Source organism: Filicampus tigris, chromosome 13 (assembly GCF_054856515.1).
Source record: "Filicampus tigris isolate MCC_2025a chromosome 13, RoL_Ftig_1.0, whole genome shotgun sequence".
In the NCBI taxonomy this organism is placed as follows: domain Eukaryota; kingdom Metazoa; phylum Chordata; class Actinopteri; order Syngnathiformes; family Syngnathidae; genus Filicampus; species Filicampus tigris.
Genome location: NC_141229.1, coordinates 10,276,949 through 10,301,173, shown reverse-complemented (window position 1 = coordinate 10,301,173; position 24,225 = coordinate 10,276,949). Strand labels below are relative to the sequence as shown.

At 42.6% G+C, this 24,225-nt stretch overlaps 1 protein-coding gene across 3 annotated transcripts; it reads right to left on the bottom strand.

Annotated features, from left to right (window-relative positions):
* Window positions 1-1,993: 1,993 nt before the first annotated feature.
* Window positions 1,994-21,889, bottom strand: peli2 (pellino E3 ubiquitin protein ligase family member 2). 3 transcript variants are annotated; one of them, XM_086049889.1, is made up of 7 exons: window positions 21,871-21,889; window positions 21,335-21,441; window positions 14,214-14,343; window positions 7,537-7,638; window positions 5,981-6,178; window positions 5,610-5,798; window positions 1,994-4,488 (listed from the first exon to the last, which is right to left on the bottom strand). In XM_086049889.1, exons 2-7 carry the CDS (start codon window positions 21,409-21,411, stop codon window positions 3,910-3,912), a joined length of 1,275 nt encoding a protein of 424 aa, XP_085906015.1. In that variant the 5' UTR covers window positions 21,412-21,441; window positions 21,871-21,889; the 3' UTR covers window positions 1,994-3,909. The 3 variants fall into 3 exon arrangements, with proteins under 3 accessions (XP_085906015.1, XP_085906014.1, XP_085906013.1); XM_086049888.1 differs by lacking the exon at window positions 21,871-21,889 and adding an exon at window positions 21,686-21,704; XM_086049887.1 differs by lacking the exon at window positions 21,871-21,889 and adding an exon at window positions 21,509-21,678.
* Between the last annotated feature and the right edge of the window lie 2,336 nt (window positions 21,890-24,225).

Below are 24,225 nucleotides of genomic sequence, written 5' to 3'. Positions count from 1 at the left end.
GCCCAATGTTACTGGAATTCAGGAGGAAGCCATATTTATTAACTTATTTAAAAAAATGACCAAAAAAACCCTTTCAAAATATGTGGGCCTTTTAATCAAACAGATATTTCTTCGGCCTCCAACACTTCTTACATTATATTACATTTAAAAAAAAAAATGTAACCCCATCTGCATTTCTACAATATAATTTGGTGCAACCTTTCCTATATTCACTGAAAACCCAACCTCTGCAAAACAAATTGGTAGTTATTTTCTCTTGGTTTGAATACCGTACCCCCTATAGCTCACTTTCTCGTCACCATGGAATACTACCGCACCGCCCCCCCCCTTTCCCCCGCTGAGCTCAGTATCTACTACAATGCATGTTTAATGTATCAAGTCATTAATCATTTGAACCCTGACCTCAGCGAGCTTTCTCCAATTAGCTCCTCTCTACATGGACATGAGACCAGACAGAGAGATGTCATCACTAGAAAGAAGCAAAGGCCTATCTTAAGTGTCATTTGTTATGGCCAACAGATTTGGAACCAGATTGATCCTCAACCTCAAAACTGCCCAATCCCTCCCTATCTTCAAGAGGAAATTAAAAACTGAAATATTGACTAGTTACACATAATTTTTCTGACTGGGACAACTGACTGGGGTTGTCTATAAGTATTATTGTACTGTTTTTTTTCTTTGTTTAGTTTTTTTTTAATTTGTCATTGTTGTTTTGGTATATAATTTAAATGTCCTGAGTACCCTTCTAATAAGCTTTAAGTAGCTTTATGGGGTGTCTCTTTCACATGCTGTATAATGATCTTCAGGTTGCCAGAGTTGGGGTAAAAATATGCAACTGTACTATATGACATGTGAATAAAGTAAACAGTCACCAAAGAAACCCCACGCGAACACGGGAGAACAGGCAAACTTCATACAGGAAGGCCAGAGCCCCAAATCCAACCCAGAACCTCAGAACCAGAGCAGGCCCGAGTGAGGCATAATTAAGTGTATCCTTGGGGCCTCCTGGCTGCTATTTGGCTCTCAAAAAGTGTGACGATTTTTATACACGCCAGCTATTTATACTGACAGGCAGATCAATTAAATACTCGTCTACTCTAAGGCAAAAAAAACAAGAGTACATATCCAATATTTGTAACATGTTTGTGCGACCTTGTGGCCTGAGATTTTTTCCAACGTAGAACATGTGCCTTGGCTAAACAAACATTTGAAAACATTGCATTATACATAGTATGGTGGGAGGGGGCCTCCCAAACCAAATTTTGCATCAAGGCTTAGGCCGGCACTTCTCAAAACTGTAAGCCAGGCATGCGTAACACTGCACCTTGTACGTGTCCAAAATTTACTACACAATTAAGCATTGGTGTCAGTGTTCTCTCATGAGACTCTCAATAACACTCAATACAACCAAAGTATATTTCAATTAGGTAAAATTTAGATAACAAGCAATATGCTAGATGACCAAGGAACCTTAACCAACCAGCTGCACCCCATGCTAATTTGGCCTACTCAGCTCTCTTAAAACGTGATCATTGCTCCGTTTGTAATAAAAACATCCAAAAGATATTTCTCAGCTGTTTTTGCAATAGCAGGCACCTTGCAGTAATGTCAACGTTCTCCATTGTTGAGGAAACAGTGCCCCCCTGTGGTTCACACTGGAGACGCCAAGGAATTCAGCTCAACCAACTGTTCTCCACGGTGAATTTTGAAATGAGCTTGATAGAAGATAAAAAGAGCTGATACGACATGGAACGTGACTAAAACAGCCTTCAAGAAAACGCTGCCTGTTATCTCCAAAAATTCATTTTGGCAATGAAGATCCCAAGGAAATACACCAGAGGAAAATGATGAAACGTGTATGCAAGTGTGCGTAACCATGCTGCTATGTAATAGTACCAATATTCAGTCTTTAAAATTCTTTAAAGATTCCCGTCAAGTGTGAAAGTTGAGCTGTCGGGACTAAAATATGAGGGAAACCAAGACATTGCTGCAGTTTACTTTTAAAAATATTTTATTTTTCTTTGCATTGGGAGAAGTTCTGTATCAGTGCGTCCTATGGCTTGTGTACACGGTTCCTGTAGGAGACAAAATTGTGAACAAGCTCTTGAGGCCCCACCCCTGTTTACCAAGGAGGAATGTTTGAGGCAGCTGTTGGAGAACACGCTCTTCTTGAAGCAACGTGCAGTGAGGAATGCATGCTACTGCCTAGTACGTGGCATACGTAGTTGTTGACCCTACAACACCTTTAGGGTCAAATGTGACAACATGGCGTCACCTCTGAGCTGCTTCAACTTTTAAAGGAAGTTTTTGTTGGGAGGGAACATTTTGGGTGGATTCAAGGTGGCTTTGCCCCTCAGTCATCCATAGTTCTGGAAGACAACTTGAATACAACTACTGGAAGCAACTCACAGTTTGAATGCTCGGTATTGTTTGCGAAGGAGGCAGAATCAACACTGTTGCCAATATTCTCCACATATGGACACAGTCTGTTAAGCTAACATCACAAAAAGAATACACAGATTTGTCCCCGATTTTTTAGTTTCACTTCATCCGCTAGTTTGTTTTTGAGTCATCCGCGCACACAAAAGAACAAATTTGGCATCATGTGAGATAATATCATTATTCCCATGGAGCTGGTGCAAGCGACTGGAATCCAAAGCTGTCAACATTGCGCCGCAGCAGCGGTCCGGGTTTAGGGATTGTTTACAGAACCACTTTTGCTTCTTGCGTGTGGAGAGAAAATAGCTCCTCCTTATATTTGGTATAATCTCTGCATGCTGCTGAGGCGATGCCCAGGTTTCTTGGCGCTCCAGTCGCTGGATTGAAGCCAGCGCAGGATGAAGCCAACAACAGTGCAGACGGCGTACAGTACATGTGTGGGACTGAGACACACTTATCAGTGATGCATATGCTCGCTATACACTCTCAGGTCTTATCTCTCTAGTCTATCAAGAGGCTGTAATCCAGTACAATCATTGTCAAGACCTGCAAGGTTCTCGTTGAGCGTTTGGCTGGTGGGCTAAGAGATCATAAGGGAGGATTTTGGGGTGAAATGATCCAAGGCCTTTCTTTAAAATAAAACCCGAGGGCACCCACGGCGTCCAGCACACGCACACACAAAAACATTCTCGCGCACATTATTTATGCAGGAAAATATATTAACATTTGCATTAGAAAACAGTGCGAGGGCCTCAGTGTAATAAAATAGATCTTCTGTCAGACACAAATGCAGAGATGGAGCAATGTGGGCTGCCATTTCCTTACACAAGTATGCAAAGATAGCTCCCCACTTGCCTTCAACTAAATATTCTTCTCTCTTCTGTGAAATATATTCCCATGCATGGGATTAGAGGCACTGAATTCTGACTGTGTATATGACGCATATGAAAGCTACCTCCGCAGGGTTAGGAGATGCTGTTAGGGGGTTAAGGTCCAAATGAGAAGCACATGAGGTGCATCAGACCCTTCAGGTTCTCCAAGCCAACAGTCCAGCTGTCTGGCTCTTGGAAAACTCTCTAATCCACCAGGAGCTACACTGAACATGCTTCAGGCTTGCCTACACGCACTCATTGTTAGCGGGAGTAAAAAGAGTAAAAACAATGAATTAATTCTACCTAAAGCATAAAATCCACCAGCTACTGTAAATCATGTGTAGCTCACCAGTGCTGGAGCATATCTTCTTTAAAACAGTTGCTTGGCAGGATAGCTGAAACAGTATTTGGTTCGGGAAGGAAAAGGCCCGGTATTTGGCCTTCACAGAGCATCCAGGCAGCCTTTAGAATCAAAAATATCACCACCTGAGCTTCCCACGGAGGATCTAACGTGAGGAAAAGGGAACATAAAATAATCTCAATAGTTTCACAGCATGTTGTCACTCTTGCCCAAGAGTAGAATCACCCTCCCCTCAGATCAGTCCACAGGGCCCTGGAAAATGAGCTTGGAGCAGCCCTGAGCGAGGCTGAGCTGGGTGGCACAGAAGGGGCACGCGGCATGGAAGGCATGGGTGCCGTGGGGCAGAGGGATTTCCGACCAGTACTTAACAGACTTCTCCGAGCACACGTGTCCGCACGGCACGAAGGCATGAGTGGGGGCGCCCGTGTCCACATAAAAGGCGGGCTCGCAGCCCAGCCAGAGTGGAACGTAGGGGCCGACCACCCGGCACATGGGGCACTCTCGCTGGGTGTTGGGCTCCTGCTCCGAGCGATGCCCCCAGTTGTGGTAACCGTGCACGTGGCCGCATGCCAGGTACACCCAAGGCTGCTTGTCCTCCAGGCAGGAGAGGGCGCGGCTGCGTTGCATGCTGGGGAAAGCCAGGGTGTTCAGACCCACGGGGCACTGGGGCCGTGCCGCATTGATCTCCTGCCGAAGAGCCTCCAGATGCTTTTGGGTTGGAGTGTGAAAGAGACCCTCAGCAGTGCGCCACAGCAAGGTCGCGCCGCACAAATCTACCAGCGAGCCGTCCAGAAGTACATTACTTTCATTCTCCACCTGAAGACGAAAAAGCTATTTAGTAAATATGTTAGCATTATATGGCATTTCCTCATACAGGTGCTCATTAGTTCTGTCTGTTCTTAGCAAGCTGGAACATGTACTGCCTGGTTGAATGTACTGCCAAATTCTCTGAAACGCCTTTAGAGGTGGTTGATGGTAGAGAAATGAACATTCAATACTCGAGCAATTCCTGCTGTCAGCATGCCAATCGCACGCTCCTCAAATCTTGGCATTGTGCTGTGTCATAAAACTGCACCGTTCAGAGTGGCCTTTTATTGTGGGCAGTCTAAGGAACACCTGTGCACTAATCATGGTGACTAATCAGCATCTTGATATGGCACACCTGCAAGGTGGGATGGATTATCTCGGCAAAAGAGAAGTGCTCACTATCAAAGATTTAGACAGATTTGTGAACAATATTTGAGAGAAATGGTGATATTGTGTATGTGGACTAAGTTTTAGACCTTGGAGTTCATTTAATAAAAAAATGGGAGCAAAAACAAAAGTGTTGCGTTCACATATTTTTTTAGAGTGTATATGTAAATCGCCGCAAAAACAGTGCCTGAGACACGCCATTCAGGAAATGCTACGGCAGAACCCCACACGCACAGGCTTGCGCATCTTAGTTGATCCCGTCCCCATCCCACCCCGCACCTGTTGTAATGGAAAAACAACGGAGGCAGTGTGGTGTGGTGCCGGGCCAAGCAGAGTGGTATGGTGTGGTGTGGTGGGGCTGTCTCTGGGGCCAATGTAAAAGAGATGAGAGATCACTCCGATGCTGTGTTAGCTCTCCGTGGACCATGGCTTGTTGCTTTAAGATGACTTTAAAAATCTCAAAAGCCTACTAGTACAGCTGAACTATATTTGTGGTTAATTAGAGGTACTTTAAATGGTGGCAGGTAAGTTCATCCCATTTGACAGGGATGATTGTCATTGTTCAATTCTGAACACAGCTACATTTATTCCAATCACATGAGTGATTAATAAGGACACTGTATATGTGTTACAGCACAGCCATTGTTTGAGGAAATGCGGTATATCGATGAGCTTGTAAGACATCCCCAGTGTTGCTTAAATGATAATCACCAACTCCGTGTATATGTTGAGCAAGCACTAACCAGTTTGCCTGGAGTCTGTGCGGAGCGCGTCTCTCTCAGGGTGTAAACATCCCCACACACAGAAATCTCCCGCCACACGCCAGGCTTCGATTCCTCCGTAAATCCGCCCCTAGGGTGCATCACCAGCACACCATTGGTTGTCAGACCATCCATGTGACCATCAGGGTTCTTCCACTTTGCAGCTTTTTCCTGGGAGAAACAGGAGCACAGATTACGATTTTAATTGCTGTATTGGCTTTGAATGTACAAAGAACTTAAACTGGAGGAGCATCATTGGTGCAAAATTCTCATGACCGCACACTGATTGGTAAGCATACACTATCAGAACAGATGCAGTGCGATTACAAAGATATGCAGTTACTATTAATTACCCCGAGGAAGATATTCTTGGACGAGTCAAACCCGGCTGCGTAGATACGAGCGGTGTAGGGAGGGTTCCGCTCACATACGACCCGACAGGCGAAACGTGAGATGGTGCTCTGTGTGATGGGAGTCTCCTCGCCCTCTTGGCCTCCTGCTATAGTGTCTGTCACCACAAAGTCAATGGGACTCTCAGTGGAACGGCCAATCTATTTGCAGGTGCGGGGGGAAACATTGTTCAGAAATGGAACAAATCACTAATCTAATACAATATTGTCATCAGGGACGGTCCGATCGATCAGGCACCGATCAGGATTTTCGTGAAGAATTACGTGATCGGAATATTTGATCAAAGCCTTTTATTGCCGATAAAAACGTCCGATCACCCGCAGCAGCTCATGCTTGGCTGCCGCGAGACGAAATGCCCAAAAAGTTGATTTGTTTAATACGCGACGACGTCCCTCCGTCCAAAAGCATCACTTGCGCGCAACCGTGCCTGCCCGCGCGAGCTACATTGACTCCAACTGAAACACGCCGCCAGAAAGGCTCCCTAACGCAGCCGCGCCTCCGCCGCGAGCAGAGCGGAGGGACGTAACACAAGGCTGCGAAGCATGAGCTGCGGGTGATCGGATGTTTTGATCGGCAATAAAAGGCTTTGATCGAATATTCCGACCACCGTTGCATTGTCTGCTGTGTGTGTGGAGTTTGTGTCTTGTAATACTGTATATGCCATGAAAAGGTACCTCGCGCGGAGAGTATGGCCAAAAGTTTCCACACAACCAACTTAATCCGACATTTGAAGAACAAGCAATTGGGAGACTATGGTGAGTTTACGAGGCTCACTGCATTGAATAAAGTGGTTTAAAGGTGGACACAGCGCAGTATAAGTGTCATTATTGCCACATGCAGGGAGACGCATTGTAGGTCACTTGTGGGCAACAGACCCACTATATCATTTTGTAATTCACAAAAAGATTAACAGACTTTTTTCTCGTTGACAAATGCACAAGATAGTTTGTCTATGCACAAGACAATAAAGTTCCTGAGTCAATTTAGGAATTCATTGAATAGTTGATTCAAGTGAAGCCTGCATGTGACTATTTTTTTCTACTTTGATTGTATTCTGAATCATGCAATATTTAGATGGCATGTTATTTATTTGACTTTTTGCATAATTAAGTCTTTTGAGACTGCCTTTTAGTGGTAGCAGATGTACAAAAATGAACTTTTCAACTCAACACATTCATGCTGCTGTTTGGTGAGCAAAAAAGGCACAGATACAGTTTGTTCATAGTTTTCATGCGACAGGACAACTCTGTAGCAAGTTTTTAGTCTTTCACTTGTGGTGGAAGCTGATAGGCTTTTTTAAAAGGAAATATTTTGGCAAAAACTCAATATTCCGAGTGAATGATCAGTGCTAAAAAAGAAAGGTTATTCTAATTTGGAAAAACTCTAAATGTGTCTAAATTCATACAGTTACTGTTGTTCCCTTGGTCGTCATTCTGTCACTGTAAAATGAAGATGGACAATTGGCAAAAAAATGCTTATACTATACAAACGTTTCTACCTGAAACATGTCGGTGTCCTTATCATAGCTGTACTCCACCACCACGGTCTGGTTGCGGGACAGCGTGTATGAGATGCTGTGCTGGCCTTTGGAGTTGACAGCCTAAAATGAAAAATAAAACAATAATAAAATACAGGCAACTTAATACATGCTAAAACCAAAGAGGTGTGTTCATTGTAAAGTAGGGAACCTTGCATGTTTGTGTACCAGAAGTTTACAAAGAAGAACTTAAGCAAAAGCCTTTTGCAACCATTGCATTGTCTCAGTGGTATAATTACAGATTTTAGGGAACAATAGCACCAACAACACAATGTGTCTTAACATCGAGTTCTGTTCATGAACTCAAAACGTCTGTAGTAGAAATACGCGTAGGAGAAAGTGAGAAATGTGTGCACTCTCATGGCAGTGACCATAAACTGCCCACTGGCCTCAGTTAGCTCCAACTCGCCGACCCACTGGACTGGCTCAATGTAAGTTAGATCCGCTCAGCTCCCACAGACGCTTTACCACATGCCACTCTAATCTGTAAATTCCACTCCCCCAAAACAAACCCACCCGCCACCACCAACCTCCTCCCTTTGTCATGTGCGTGAGAAAAGGAGGGAGAAAGTGGGTCAACGTCGCCGCCGCTTTCGGGTTAGGGACAACTGTCATCACACGTTGGTTTCCCTCACAAACAAATTGTGCTTCACCTGTTCAACAGCAAAAATAAGGGAAAGCACTATGACGAAACCCTCGTTTATCGTATCTGTTACGTTCCAAATAGACCTTTGACAGGTAAAAAAAACTGCTATAGAGACCAGGTAAAGGGAAAAAAAATACTTTTTTTTTTCCGGCCCCCACTACCAAAGTGGAAGGAGACGTGCAAACTAGGGCTGCCAAGATTACTCGACTAATCACGACGACGTCAACGATCAAAATCGTCGACAATTCGTTTTAATAGGTCGACACGTCGTTTATTTGTACATTTGCCGCATTATTTTTCTCTCGAAACTGCTGCATCTCGCGCTTCTCCCGCTGGCTGTTTTCATGTCTGCATTGCACATGCGCAATAGTAGTAATCCGGGTCATATGTGATGTAAACAGAAGCATTGTGGGTAAAGTAGTCTGTAAGGGCTAATTCATGTTGGCAACAGAGTCTGAAAGTTATGGCGCATTTCACCATATATACTCAATACAATGAATGCACACCTGCCTTTCATGGCAGTACAATGGGGATGCCTGATCATTTAAAAAAGGAAGCAAGTTGTGGCTTGTGCCTGATTTCAAATCTGACAGCTAGTTATAATTACCGTGGGAACACAGTATCTCTTCCACCAAGAGCCATGGGCCTCAAAGCAAGGTGTGATATTCAATACTGTAACAGTAAGCTCCAATACGTACGTTGCCTCTCAACAGTGTGACTGTCACTGTAGGGGGTAATGACAGTGGGCTGGGGGAGTGCTGTGGAAAAGCCAAAAAAGGCTGACTTCTCTCAGCGCTTTTCTCCTCCCCTCAAGGAAGGCTTCCCTCAAATTAAGTTCAGCACGCTCCTCTTTTTCTTCAGCCTATTTCTGACCCGTGTGTGCACAGCTGGGAGCCGAGGGTCAATCAACTGTGACCACTTCCTCCTCTGTTCGCCCTCCTCATCCCGAACTTGGTATGTGTGGCAGGGAGGCAAAAGAGGAAGGAGCAGACAATAAATCTAACAGACACTGTTGCTTCTGTTGTGAAAGCATGCCACAAGTTCAAGCCATCATTATACAAGATGAACTCTTGTGACGACACTTCAGCTCACGAGGCATTTAAAAGGATTAACCCCAGAAGTGTAAGATCCAATCCAGCATGCGGCATAAATGAAAATGGTTACAAACCTTGATGGTGGCTCGTACATTTTGGATTCAAACCAGATGGACACCCGAGCACTTGATAACACCAACACATTTGGCGCATTTGTTGAAACAAGTCGTAACACAACAAGCTCATTTAAAACACAACCATCCCACCCATTTTCTTCAGCTGGTAACAAAATAACACGTCTGGACGTGCAGGGCCATCGACTTCCCAACAGCTTGCAATTCTAACGCCTCACAAACATCACTGGATTTATAGCGAAAGAATTGCAGGCCTTCAACACTGTTGAGCTAGTTTGCTAAAGCGGCAGCGTTTTGTCAGTCAATTCGAATCTGTTCGTCAGACAGTGAGCAGCAAACAGTCTACTACAATGTTCAGAAGCGACTGAAACCAAAGCGAGTAGCAATTATTCCAGCATGTAAAATAGACACGGGGAAGCAAAATGTTGTTCTGTGCACCATGTGGGAGCAAAAACCCTCGCTAATAAACGGACAACATGAGCAGAATGAATTCACACCTTTACTTATGATAAGGAGCTCAGCAATAAAGGGGTCGATTTGCGCTAACCATTGTCAAAATTGCCTGTTAATACATTGCAAAAGCAGTTAGGCTCGGTTCATACTGCAGGTCTTAATGATCAATTCGGCTTTTTTGAAAAAAAAAAAAAAAAAAAAAAAAAAACAGATTTTTTTGTGTAAGCCTTCATATTACATAATTTAATGCGACCTTGGTCTGTCTGGTGTGTGCACATTTGAAAAACATCTGAATTGAGCCGTTCAGACTGTCATAAAAAAAATAAAAAATTAACAGATAAATCTGATATAGGTGGGCAAAAACATCCGCTCTGGTTCGCATTTGCCTGCGGTGTGAACATAGCCTTAGCCACATACTGACTTAATTTTGGGGGAATAGGTTACTACCTACCTATCCCTTAAAATAAGTCTTGTTCACCGATCTCATCTCCCTCCGCAGAGGTCTGAAAAAGTCAGACACTGTCAACTTCTGCAGTGAGATGACTAATGGGCTGTTTTACAATAAAACAAGATTGAAACATTGAAGGTGTATGTTGTTGGTTATGAAAAAAAAAATTGTGATAGGCAAAAATCACTAGGGGCAGGTCAGGCTTTTTAAAGATCGGGGATCTGTGGTTGGCAAGAAAATTGTGATCGGTGCACCCATTAATTTGTACTCGATACACTACAGATGTTTTATATGTCAAGTGAGTGTACAGTATCATTTTTTACATGACTACTGTACTTCCGATGATGTCACTTCACAGTAAGAGTATCCGGAAGTTTAAAAATGACAGCAGCATGAGCTCTCTCTCTCTCTCTCTTTAAAGGGAAAGTCAACCCAAACATATTTTTTTTCCAGAATCTGTTCCATGCAGGCCCACTAGTCTAAACATGGCATTAATATTGCGTTTGTGGGATATGAGAAATCCACCCGTTTTTAGCTAGCTCAGGGGCGGCCATTTTGTCACTTCTGTCGACTGAAGATGACATCGAAGTTGCTCAGGGCTCAGATAACGACCATTCATGGCTCAGCCTCAGAAAACAGGTGAGCCGTGATTGGTCGTTATCTGAGATGGCTAAAAGTGGGTGCATTTTGCTGCTTGACTCATATTCCATGAATGAAATATTAATCAGAATGCCGTATTTCAACTAGTGGTCTTGCATAGAAGATATTCTGGGATAAAAATATGTTTGGGTTGACTTCCGCTTTAACTCATTCACTGCCAGACATTTTCAGACCCTCTTTTACCCCAACGTTTGAAAAAATTTGGAAAAAAATATATATAAATTCCTGAGATTGAATGGCTGGACTGTGAAAAGACAAGTACATTTGCCAATGGCAGTGAAGGAGTTAAGTGCCACATCAAAAAGGTCTTTAAGTGTTGGAGTGACATTGGGACCGGCTATGCAAAAAAAGCCTCCTGTTCTTGTCAAGTCATATTTCACTTGTCAAACAATGTCATTAATTCAAACTAGGCAACATAGCTGGCATGCACCAGGAGTGCTAAATACTCCTTGCAAGATTTTGTTGACATTTTCAGGGACAAAGGTTACTACGTTTTGTTATGTTCAGTGATGTTTAGTTGTTACATATTAATCCCAAAGGAAATATTTTTTATGTTGCAGGCATAGAAATGTTATCGTTGACGTTATCGGTGCCGAAACGTAATTGTCGACAGGCCGTGTCAGAGCTTTCAGTACTATCATTGTCATTTTATTTTTATTTGTATCAGGAGGGGGGGGGGCAATCAATCAAAATCAGAAATTGTATTGCAGGATTTGTAGGATTTGATTTTAAGGCCATATCACCTTGTCCTACTGTGACTGTGTGACCTATCTGTATAAAGAGGTGGTTCTTGGGGTTATTGTGCAAATCTATAGGTTTCACATAACTCTTGTAAACGCTGAACAATGGCAAATAGGACTCCCAGTGCTTACTTTCTCCCCAGTAAATGTCACATGCCAGAGGAGATGAATCCTGATAATGAGTCCAAATTGTTTTGTGAGGCAACTATCATAGCGAAAGCAGGCAGGATATTCTGTTTAGGGGTGAGTTGCTGCGCATTATCAGTAATAAAGTGAATAAGTAAGAGGAATGTGAATATTTACTTTGCAAGTCAATTTACAACCCTAACCCTTACCCCTAAATGTTCTGTTTGTGCTCCTAAAATCTTTAGTTGGCGCTCATAGTGAAAAAAAAAAAGTTAGTCTGGAGCCCTGTCAGTGTTCAATATTCTTTAGAATTAAAAAATTAATTGCTGTTTAAAGGTATGTACCGATAGCCTAACGTCATTATACCAGTGGCATAAAAATAAATAACGACACTGCAATGTATTCTGATCATTTCTAGAAAAATACATCATCCTAAAGAAATTGTAAATGTGACAGGCATATGTGCATCTATATTTAATTTGACCACTACAGCTTCACAGAGGTGGATTCCCTCCATATGAAAGACTTGCAGTAAAACATCGACAGGCATCAGGGGTCAAGTTCCACATGATGAGAGTAACATGAGCCCATGGGCCTTCGGCCAGGATGCTGAACTACCAGCAAACGTGTAGAGTATTGGCCCTCAGGGGGTGCAAAGGTAAGCAACTTCTCTAGTTTTAATCAGTACTGCTCGGAGACTGATGAGAGGAATGCAGGAAGGCTGACGTGTTCTACTGGACCAGGCGGTTTGTGGCAGCCTCTTAGGTGAAAGATAAGTAAACTGTGAGGCCTTACAAACAACAAGTGTTATTGTATTGGAAACGTCAACGAGATCTGCAAACAATAAAAGTTGATTTAACGCTGGGGTGACTGAGAAAAAAAAAGATGCCTACGCTTAGGACTACTTAAAGTGGAAGTCAACCCAAACATTTTTTTCAAAAATATGTTCTATGCAAGCCCACTAGTTGAAACACGGCATTCTGATTAATATTGCGTTTGTGGAATCTGAGTTGAGCAGCAAAATCGACCCCTTTTTAGCCATCTCAGGGGACGGCCATTTTGTCACTGTCGACTGAAATTGACATCACAACTGCTCAGGGCTCAGGTAACGACCAATCACGGTAGACCTGTTTTCTAAAGCTGAGCCATTATTGGTCGTTATCTGAGCCCTGAGCAGTTGTGATGTAATTTTCAGTTGACAGAAGTGACAAAATGGGCGCCCCCTGAGATGGCTAAAAAGCGGTAGATTCTGCTGCTTAACTCATATTCCACAAACGCAATATTAATCAGAATTAGGGCTGTCCCAAACGATTGTAACATCAATTTATAGAAAATAGACAGATAAAGCAGAGCGCATACTGAGATATTATCACAATGATTTTAAAAAGGCAGACATTATATATTAGTGCAGTCATAGACTACGGTAAGCAGGCCAGTGTTTCCTCTAGGTTTTTTGTTTCTGTTTTTTTTAAGCTGAGGGAGCAGGACATCATCCTAAATACGGTGCGCATGCTGTGTGCTGTGGGGTCTGCACAGAGACGGTGAGACCGAGAGCTTTCCGGGGCGGCAGCAGCAGCGGTCTAGATGTATAACAGATGTCGCGTGTTACCGTTTGTGGGTACATAAAGAAACTGAACCAGTTATGTTACCTGCAAGCACCAACACAATTGGACTGGAATGAAATAGCTGTTAGCCCCATACTGCACAAAGCTGAAACACAACACTAATTTTGACTGCAACCCGCTGTTTCGACAAATTAAACTTAATGATGCATGTTAATAATACATCACACATAACAGCAACTTCAGTAAAACCGGGTCATATTAGTTAGTAGTTAATTTGTTGAACTTGCGATCCTCTAGCTTTTTGCTTTCTGTCGCCTTCCAGCAGCAACTGGGTGACGTCGCTTCAGGTGTTCGTTCACCATTCGGCTTTACACCAACTAGGCTTTAGAAAGGATATAGACGACCAACTCGTTTGAATTTTCGTTGAAGTATGTCCATACTTTGGACTTTCTTGTCTGCTTTTTATTTGCTTTGTGGTGCCGCTCTCTTCCCCGCCCTGAACGCACGAACCGGCGCCGCCGCCATTTCTGCTGTTCTCCTTTCTTTTCTGCTGTACGCACTTGTTTACAACTGACGTATGCACGTGTTGACGTCTTTACATTATCGACACTCGACGTATGTGCGTGCCGACGTATTTACGCCATCGATGGCGTCGACTATGTCGACTAGTTGAGACGGCCCTAATCAGAATGCCATGTTTAAACTAGTGGGTCTGCTGGGAACATATTCTTGAAAAAAATATGTTTGGGTTGATTTCACCTTTAAGCAGACATGTTTGTCTAAATTAAAACAAAAGCAGCTGATTGCTCTCTTCTACTTGTCAAATGTGTACCTTGCTGTCTTGGGGTGTGTTAAGGATGTGCATGGCGCTCGGCTTAACACCATTGGCTTTGGTCCTCTTGTATAGCGCAAATCTGCTTTTCCGTCTACCACGATCCCCATTGGGCAGGGAGCCATTGTACCTGTCATAGAGAGGGGGTTGGGGTAAAGGGAAGGACAGTAAATACATGGTCAAAAAATTTGGAATAAAAAATATTTTCGGAGCAGCATCATGCGTCAAGTGAGACTTACAGGCTTAATTCTCATAATCATATAACAAGTAAACCGAGAGAATTAGAAACATTCATGTGTTTCAAAAGGAGCTTTGGAAATCTAGCACAGCCTATTAGCACACTAAGCACTACCTTGGATGCTGCTGTGTATTACATAATGCACTCTGATTTGTGTTAGTGTGCACAGTGCAAAATGCAGCTGGTTTTCGCTCTGTGTACCACCCGCAAAGGAGCAGCTTTTGGGATGCACGCCATGTTTGTTGGGTGTCTGGGTGAGACATGTATAGACATTGTCGCGGCCTTGTCGGTGCCTTTCCTGTAGGACTGGTCCCACCGTCTGTGCGCATCAACCCCCATCCACCATTTTACCAGCTGGTTCCTACAGCTTTGACAACCCATTGACTCCCAACCAACACACAGGTGTCAAATCAGATCAACTAGGTAATGAACTCAGATCTAGGGCTGGGAAAAAAGTTGACTAATTTGATTAAGTTGACCACAAAAATTGTTTCCGAGACAATGTTTTTACTCACTTTAAAATCATATTTGCGGCTTCCAGAAGCAATTGTGTGGGTACTCAGAGGAACTACATTAGTGCTTAACTTTGTGAAAATATTCTTGCTCCAAATTTTTATAACCAATAGCTTTGACATTAACCCGTTAAGGCCGGGCAGAGCTGGGCACTTGACCCTTTTTTGCCGGTCCGGCCGTGACCCTCGTCCACCCTTGACCTGGATACTCTTCCGGCCTCGACCCCCCGCCCTTATTCATAAAAATTATCACCCGACGTAACGTTCCAAGTCGGGGGGGCGTCGCTTCAAAAACACAAGTGACAACAATGGATATCCTGACTGCTACAACCATAAAGGGACCGAGATGACTAGACGATGCATTTAATTGTATTGCAAAAACGATCTGGAAGGTGGCGGCTAAGGGGGAACGTGGGTGAGTAGCTTCTTTACACACACATACGTGACATAACACCCACGCTGCTGCCAAACTAGTTTGCTTTGCAGCAGCAACAAGCTGCGTGGTGCATCCTCTCTGTGTGGCGAACTGTATGTCATCGCAACATGTGACATAATGGACCGATCAGAGCAGCAGCAATTCCTGATGTGTGCGTGGTATGTGTTGCAGACCTGTCGCCAACAGCAAAATGCCGATCATGTGAATCAATGCGGCAGTTGTCGCTTGCGCCAACACGGGAGTAGAAAATAGCCTAGAAAGAAGCCTTTCACAGAGTAGGCTGAGATGAAATTTGGCCGTGGCGCGACCACATCACACGCATGAGGGCCAATTAATGGGCCGACTAAAATCCACTTCTGGCCATGCTTAGTCCAGCCCTTTTTTTAAATTTGTCAGCCCCCACCGCCAGCCCCAAAAATGGGCAATGTCCTGGAATTTTTTCAGAGCAGTAATGACTGACTCAGATGATCGCCGGAGCTCTGAAATAAGTGACGGCAGTGATACAGTGATACTGCGCCAGTGGAACCAGTCGAACGTGATATATGGTTAAGATATATGTTTGTAGACAATGACAATACAGACAGCTTTGTCACAGAATAAAGGCCGGCAATTACCTGTCAATTATTTAAAATTATACACTGACAATTTATTTTTACATTAAATAATAATATAGTCAATAATAATAAAGTCAGCCATGCGTGAAAGCCAGGTATAAGCTCTCAAATTGTTTTGGAATTATGTTTCCATCTGTTACAGGAACTGAGATAAATTATTTTGTACGTGTTTAATTTTTGTGAAAACTTCAGGTTTTATAAGGTGATTCTATAGTCGCCCATAGGTTTTGGGGAGATGTTGAGCCAGGCGCTTTAGGCCTTAATTAACCAACATAACCAACATGTTGACATAGATCCATCCAAAAGTGCATTCAACCATGACTATAAGGTGCTAGGGTTCAATTATAAAACTGATAGCAAAAATATGTCACCACCACCACTTTTTCTGACTATATGCGTTCCAATCAAGACAGTTTTCTTTTTATAACCTCTGCCAGACAGACAAAGGATTTACCTTCCAATACTTAGCAGTGGGGATTAGGGACGATCTTGCTATGTTGCCCATCACCCATGCAAAGTTGCACTAGGCAGGCAGCCGAAACGCCTTCGGGTATGTTGACATGACAACAACTTAGTAAAAACACAATTGCTGGTAAGAAAGTTCATCGCACGGATAAGATTGTTGTCAAAATTATCAGTGTTTGCACCAACCCTTAAAATCTATGGGGTGGTTTTCAAAATCCCCCTGGATGTAACAGTCTTCTGAATACATTTTATTGTTGTACACGATACACACATGAGCAGAAATTTTGGCAAGTATGAGGCTAATAAGTACACTTAAATGGTGCCAAAATGTATACCATGTTCTCAGTTTTTTCAGACTACTGTTTGCAATCACTTAAAGTGGATGTGCCCCCGCTAGTCGGGGCAAGATAGAAAGGCTATCTTGAAAGCTAGCTTGTGTGGTGGTTAGAACATACAGTAAACCGCAGAAATAAATCCCTGGCATAGCATTGCTTCATAGGAGGCATATCCAGTCTAGGGGCAAAATTTGTGAAATGAGTAACAACAACTGACTCAAGCTGCCATAGCCTCAAGAATCCATCTGACTGATACAGTATAATCTTGGACAAGAGACGCAGTTTCAAGTCCGAATATGCTCCCAACGTTGTTGACATCTCAACAACTAAGTGTTAGCGTGTGCCAGAGATGTCCCCAAGTTGATTTGTACATTTCCTTGACTGAGTAGCTCTTAATGGGAGAAACGTACTAAGTTCAATCAATAGGCCCAGTCTCTATGCCACAATAGACAGAGGAAGCTGAGTAGAAGCAAAGGCTAGGCCTTGATCAATCCATCCTTTCATATCCAGGATGCCCACACAGCCCCCACCCTGCCTCCGCACGCCCTCGCCGACCAGCACCGGTTGAGTCCGTGCAGTCAAGTGACGAGGCCAAGCAATCCTAGTCATAGCACTCATGGAGACAAACCACTGAGGGCATCGCTGTTCTTTGTTCAACGTTGTCAGCTCGCTTGTCTGCCCCCAGTTTTGCTATCAATGAGACGGAAGGACGTGTCACATGAGGTGATTAAACACCCATCAAATGTGTGTCTTTGTGTCTCAGTAGAGAAGAAACAGTATCAACTTCAAACATGCCACATGTTCCTCCAGGGGCAGTACTTTTTGTCTCGCACAAGAAACACTGTGACGGGGCTGCGTAGGAGGAGGGCGAGGGACAAAACAACTCTGTCACAACTTCATATCAGTCCATTTAGAAACTCATGTTACACGAGCCCAAAGCACAAAGAATGACACATAATTTACTGGTCAAACCAACCAGTGATAATACAACATTTTCTATTGCACATGGCCCTTGGCACCTTACAAAATTAACTTGTTTGCTTGCTTATGTCATGTAACCATTGGCCAAATAACAGAAAAAAAGAGAAGCAGATTTTTAAAATGTTCTTGGATAAATAACAGGACAGAGTTTGTACTCAGAGCTTCGAATGAGAGGCCCATGTCATGTCAGAATGGAGTCCCAACTGATCAAAACAGTTATATAACTTTTTTTGTGGGATAGTGCTGATTACCCCCAGCCCAACACAATGGGTTGGCGTTACTGTGCGAAGGACAAAATAGGCAACCGTCAAGAACCCCAACACCTTAAGGCCTAGATACACCAATCCGACGTCAGACGTTGGTAATGGTTGGATTGCGCCGTCTGATTGATGTAGCGAACACCGTCGTAACATTGGACCCCCTCAGGAAGCCTCTGGTGGGTGTTTCAGCATGTTAAATCGGCGTCTTAAATTGTGACATTTGGTCACTCTGATTGGCTGTTAGCTAGCGAATCAGCGCATGGGGCAAGAATCGGAAGTGACAAATGTGAACAAACAATGCCTCGCCTTTGCTGCCTTAATCTTCTTACAAGTACAAGAGCGAGGGTTGACAATATAAGTATTTCACGATACTGTGTCAAAAGCATGAGTGTTTGCTTCGTGTGGGAGTTCATCGTCTGCGAAAAATATAGCTGAATTCATTGTTTACGTTTTTATAATCTGCCCCCGGCCAATAGCGTTCCAGTTGGTTTTTACCACTAAAGTACATGCACATGCGAGAGATGTAATACCCTTCCATACCATCGGCGGCGGTAGTCACTATTCCTCATGGTTAGAAAAATCATCAATACTTTGTCAACATTGTCAACCCTCGCTCTTATACTTGTACGATTAAGGCAGAAAAGGCGTGCTCACTGTTTATCCGCATTTGTTAGTTCCCGTTCCTCCTCCGAGCGCTGTTTTGGTAGCTAACAGCCAATCAGAGTGACCAAATGTCACGACTGATGACGCCGATTCAACATGCGTAAACGCCCTCCAGACGCTTCCTGACAGATTACGATGCTTCGACGGGGGTCACTACACCAATCAGATGGCGCAATCAGAAGCCACAAAGCTTCACGACCTCCGACATCGGATTGGTGTATATAGGCCTTAACCATAACAATAATGACTAGCGCTGGTGTGGGGTGAATGAGGCAAGCTTCAATGTTAAAGTGGCTGTCAGAACTAGGGAAGGGCACAATCAGTGATTAAATTATGTTAAGAAATTCTTTTGATAATGTGTAATTCTGTTTTGACTGGAACTGATGCACAACAGAGTGTGCTGTCAATTCAGTCTCAACAAGTTTGCCGTCTTAAAAAAATTAATAAATCAGTCGTGAAATTGAGCTACATCCATGCAGTCGCCTTGCACTTTTAAATATTTGTGCTTTTGAAAATGTACAGCTCAAATGACTGCTATTTGTCTATGCCACTCAACAGGACATGCTTACTTACTTGATCCCATATTATTTGGTTGTAATTATAATGTTGCGTAAAATGCTTAAGGTGTGAGACAAAAACAACAAGTAACAATAAGCGAGGCAAGATCTATATGTGTAATATCTATCTCTATCTATATATATATCTATATATATATATATCTATATATATATCTCTCTATATCTATATCTATATCTATATATATATATATATATATATATATTAGGGGTGTAACGGTACGCTAAATCACATTTTGGTTTGGTTCGGTATATTTTCGGTACAAAAAAAGATGTTTTTTTTTTTTTTTAAATGTTTATTTTGAAAAGATGACAAGTAAATGGTACATTATATCCACATATCCACGCACCTTTCCCCATCTGCGGTGAGGATAAGCGGTATAGATAATGGATGGATATATATATAGGTGCATGGATATGTGGATATAATGTACCATTTACTTGTCATCTTTTCAAAATAAACATTTTAAAAAAAAAAAAACATCTTTTTGTTGTACCGAAAATATAAATATAAATATACATACATACATATTATATATATATATATATATATATATATATATATATATATATACATATACATATATATAAATATACATATATATATACATATATATAAATATACATATATATAAAAACATCAAAATAAACAATTAAAAATCTTTTTTTTGTTTATTTTGAGATATAGATAGATAGATAGATAAATAGATCGATAGATAGATAGATACACATATATACTTTACCTTATATCCTACTTTAAAAACAGTGAGAAGGGAGGCACCTAAACTGATAGTGGTGATACTGTATATATGTACTCGTACTTTAGATTTATATACTTAAATACTCAGTTCACACTAATACCACTGATTGCACCAATGTTACAGTCAATTATAAATCTTCAAATAACACAGGGAGCATTCCAGGGAGTTGTGTAATTATTTCATTGTATGATAACTATTAATGAGTACACGAGAAACAACAGCATGTCTACGTTAAATGTGAAGTTCTCTCCAGAATGCTAACCGAAGGTGATATGGTGATATTTGTGCCTTGCAACCAAAGCAACAGCTCGCAGTTAAAAGGAGGGGTGGACATCCAAAGTTGTCTTCGTTGTTCACTTTTCTTCTGGGTGGGCATCAAATCCCTGGTTTGTAATGCTTTTCGGAAATTTAAAGAAACCTTTTCCCACCGACTGTTACAGACAACAGTGGCACACTTTCAAGGCATGACCAATGACAAATGACGCTTTATTCGCAGGGCTTGACAGCCAATATGTCCACCCACAATGAGTTGTGGGAAATGCAGCAAAGCCCAAATCCCTTTACATCAGACTTTACGTTTGTTCTCTTATTTCTTCGTCATCTCTTATCTATGCATTTCATTCAGATAGTGCCCCTAGTGTTCAAACGGAGACATCACAATACAATACATCTTTATTTATATACCACTTTCACTAAAATGAAATGCCTTTAGAGTGAGAGAGTGAGTGAGTGAGTGAGTGAGTGAGCTAAAAATGGGGAAGAACTATGGTGATTGGGGGAAGGGGGGCATCTCCACTTCCGAATTCCTGAAACCCCATGACTAACTTTTGAGGTGGGAAGCGTGACATTCAATCCACAGGGTAACCAAAGTTGTGCGGGTCGAACATATCGTGTCGTTATCAGTCAACGCGTATGTAGCCGGTCTGTTAATCGGTCTCAAAACGACAGTAACCCACAAAACATCGTAAAACGTCAACTCAGAACCTTGACGTACACACCTGAAATACACGTGTCCCGTTGATAAAAACGTGACTCTACGATGCTTTGGCGCAGCAAAATGTAGAATAAAGTGTTTTTTGTTTGTTGTTGCTGTTTTTTTAAATAAAGTAATATTTTAAGAAAGTCGTCGGGCGAGGTTAGCTACGGCATGAGTACTCTTGTGAAACTTCCTCTGCGTAAAGAGGTCGCTTTAGCGCTGTCCATCGAGTAAAATTATAATGCAAGAATTGTTCTAACACCCACCCCCCCCCCCCCTTTTTTTTTTAGTCAAACATAACTTACCCCAAAACGACCAGCTCGCCGTATTTAACTGGGTCTTTGGAGGGGGCGCAGTGCTCCTCTTGGCTGGACGAAAACATGAGGCTTGTAGCTTCGCTGTGTGGCGTTCACTGTACACGAAAGAAACAACAGCGCAAATATAGCCAGAGTCTACCTTTAAGAAGCTCGAACACGCACTTAGTTCATGTCATATATCCAACGGCGGGTGTTCAACTGCCAGCAAACATCTGATTTTCATCAAATAAAAACGGCTTCTAACTTCTTTTCGTTGACATGGCAAAGCGTAACTTAGTTGGCGGTTGAACGCGCTCTGAAGCGGATACAAAAACAGCTAGGAGCTGGGCCGGAATGTACCATTCGCTTGTTCTTCACTTTGCACGGGGGGCGCTGGAGCTCGTATCGACTCTTATTTAAGAGGTTGTTTGGACTAAAGAGTGAAGTGAATTTCTTCTGGTGTTTTCAAATATATATGATATTAAGAAAGGAACAAGAATCAAGCAATAAATAGACGATATTGGCCATATAAATTACACACGTACCCTTACCACTCACCCAGACATGGTCGGTGGATCGCGGTTTATGTTATGTAAACAAAGAGTACAATCTGGGCCGGGGATTCTTGAAAGGAAGTAATATTCAAATTGTACAATATTCACTTATGCGTAGTTAATGGTTTCCACGTCATATAGGTATGCCCTGACTCTGAAATATTCAGTATCGTTTTTTAAATCTAAAAAGTGTTTCCCTTTACCATTGTCTTTTCACTAAAGACGACTGATATGCACATTTTGGTAATTACTTCCATATACTGCGTAGCAGCAACCTGTTATTCAAAGTTTTAATTTCTTAATATCGTTGATTGCATTGTATAGTTGCAAGGGCGTGTGTGAGTACTAGCGGCAGGGACATAGAATTAAGTAAACCATCATGTTATTGAACCCCACCCAAAACATACAATGATTTGATGATTAATTAAAGATAATGACATCACAACTCAGCTCTGAGTGACCTCCAGTGTGTCCCTTTTAATATCCCTTGTGACTAGTTTTGTCACGCCTGTCTGATGAATGTGCCACTTACTTTTGTCTGGAAGTCTCATCTCCACTTTATGAGCCCACCTTGTTTTCACAAGAATCTGCATGGCTGGAGGTGCCATTTATCCTTCAAACCCCCTCAGTCCCTTTCCCACAATTATTGCCTCCCTTTTGAACTGGTGTTCAGTTTCACCCATGCCCACCCTCTTATGTGTTCAAACTTTAACTATTTCACATTGTATTATCCAGGTTTGATCCAGTTGTTCATTGATGGTATCAACTTACCAAGAATGGGGGCTTCAGCGCCTTGTACAAGGATGAATGCGCTTTTAGACCGTTTACTGCAGGCCTTGGGGCTGACCACAAAGCTGTGGCTACAATGAATATTTACAGCCCTTTTGTTTCTTTTGTGCTCTGGGCATTGTCTGTGAGAAAGCACTCTATAGTCTTTTTCTGTCTGCCTACTTGGCCTCCCACATACATGTGTGTGTGTGTGTGTGTGGGGGGGGTGCGCGTGTCTGTGTCTCTGTGCGTAGTGATCAAAGCTTCACACATACCACACTGATGGAGACCAGATGCAGGGAGGGGACTGCTTTGCTGAATCTGCAGGGCCTAGTGCTTGTGCAAAATCTGAGTTCAGTTAGGAGGAGGGAGGAGCCAAATGTTACCAGCCACTCATGGTAGCTATAGCCAGGCTTAGCATAAACAGCAACATTACGTAATTGAATGAGTAATGATGACATCATTGAAATGGTAACATGCTGTTTGGAAGGCCGCGCTTGTCCGATTTTTCGAAGGCCAAGAGTCAGTAAGCAACACCTCAAGCAAAATCCACCCCTCCTAACGGTGATAATTTGGTTTCACTGTAATTCTGTCACCTTAATGGCTCATTTTCTGACAACATGCAATGTTAACGACTCATTTGGAGGGCACCATGCAATGTTCAAATGGATAGTCAGTGAGGATCCAGAGGCACCAGTTCCTTCCAGAGTTTTCCATAAAGGCAAAAGATGATCTGCAATCAGCTGACTGCAGCATGACAGTGTGGGAGAATGTAAGGAATGTGCTGATCCCATGTTGCGTGCACCCCTGGCCACCCACCCAGGGCTAGTCAACACAACAGTAGCCTACTGTTGTTGAAACATTTTTTAAGGGCTTTATTCTTTGGGGAAAAAAATAAAAGTGCAGAAGGGAAATGAAACTTTCCAAAGAAACATACATGGCTCAAAAGTGGAACACCCATTGAGGAGAAACACTGCTCCTTTACTATGTGTCCTGATGTCCTTTTGTACCTACTCAGATTCCACACAATTTGCTGCACACTCTGTACTGTGACTCACTAATTATAGTAAAAACTTAGTAAGCTTTCCTGCCCTCCGCACCCAAACACCTTTTCCTCTTAGCTACTGACGTACTGAACTTAAAAAAGCATTGTTCTGACGTTTTTGGGCAATATGGTGAACTTTTATGTCCGCCTCTCAATCAAGAGGTCCCAGGTTTGAATCTCAGCTCAGGCGATCCCTCTGTGGCGTTTGTTCATGAACCTGATTTGCATGGGTTTTCTCAAGGTATTCCTGCTTCGTCCCACACTGTCAAAGACACACGTGAGGTTTACGGAAGTCTAATTGCCCATAGGTGTGAATGGAAATAGTTGTGAATTTGTGTACCATGCACAACTAATCAAGGGTGTTCCCTGCCTCTTGCGCCCAAGTCAGTTGGGATTGGTTCCTGCTCACCTGTGATTCCATTGAGGACTAGCCACATAGAAAACGGATGGGTGGGGCATAATAATGGGTTTAACACATCTGGGTTTGAATACAGTATCAGCTTAGGTCTACTTGTGCAACATTTGCAAGTTCT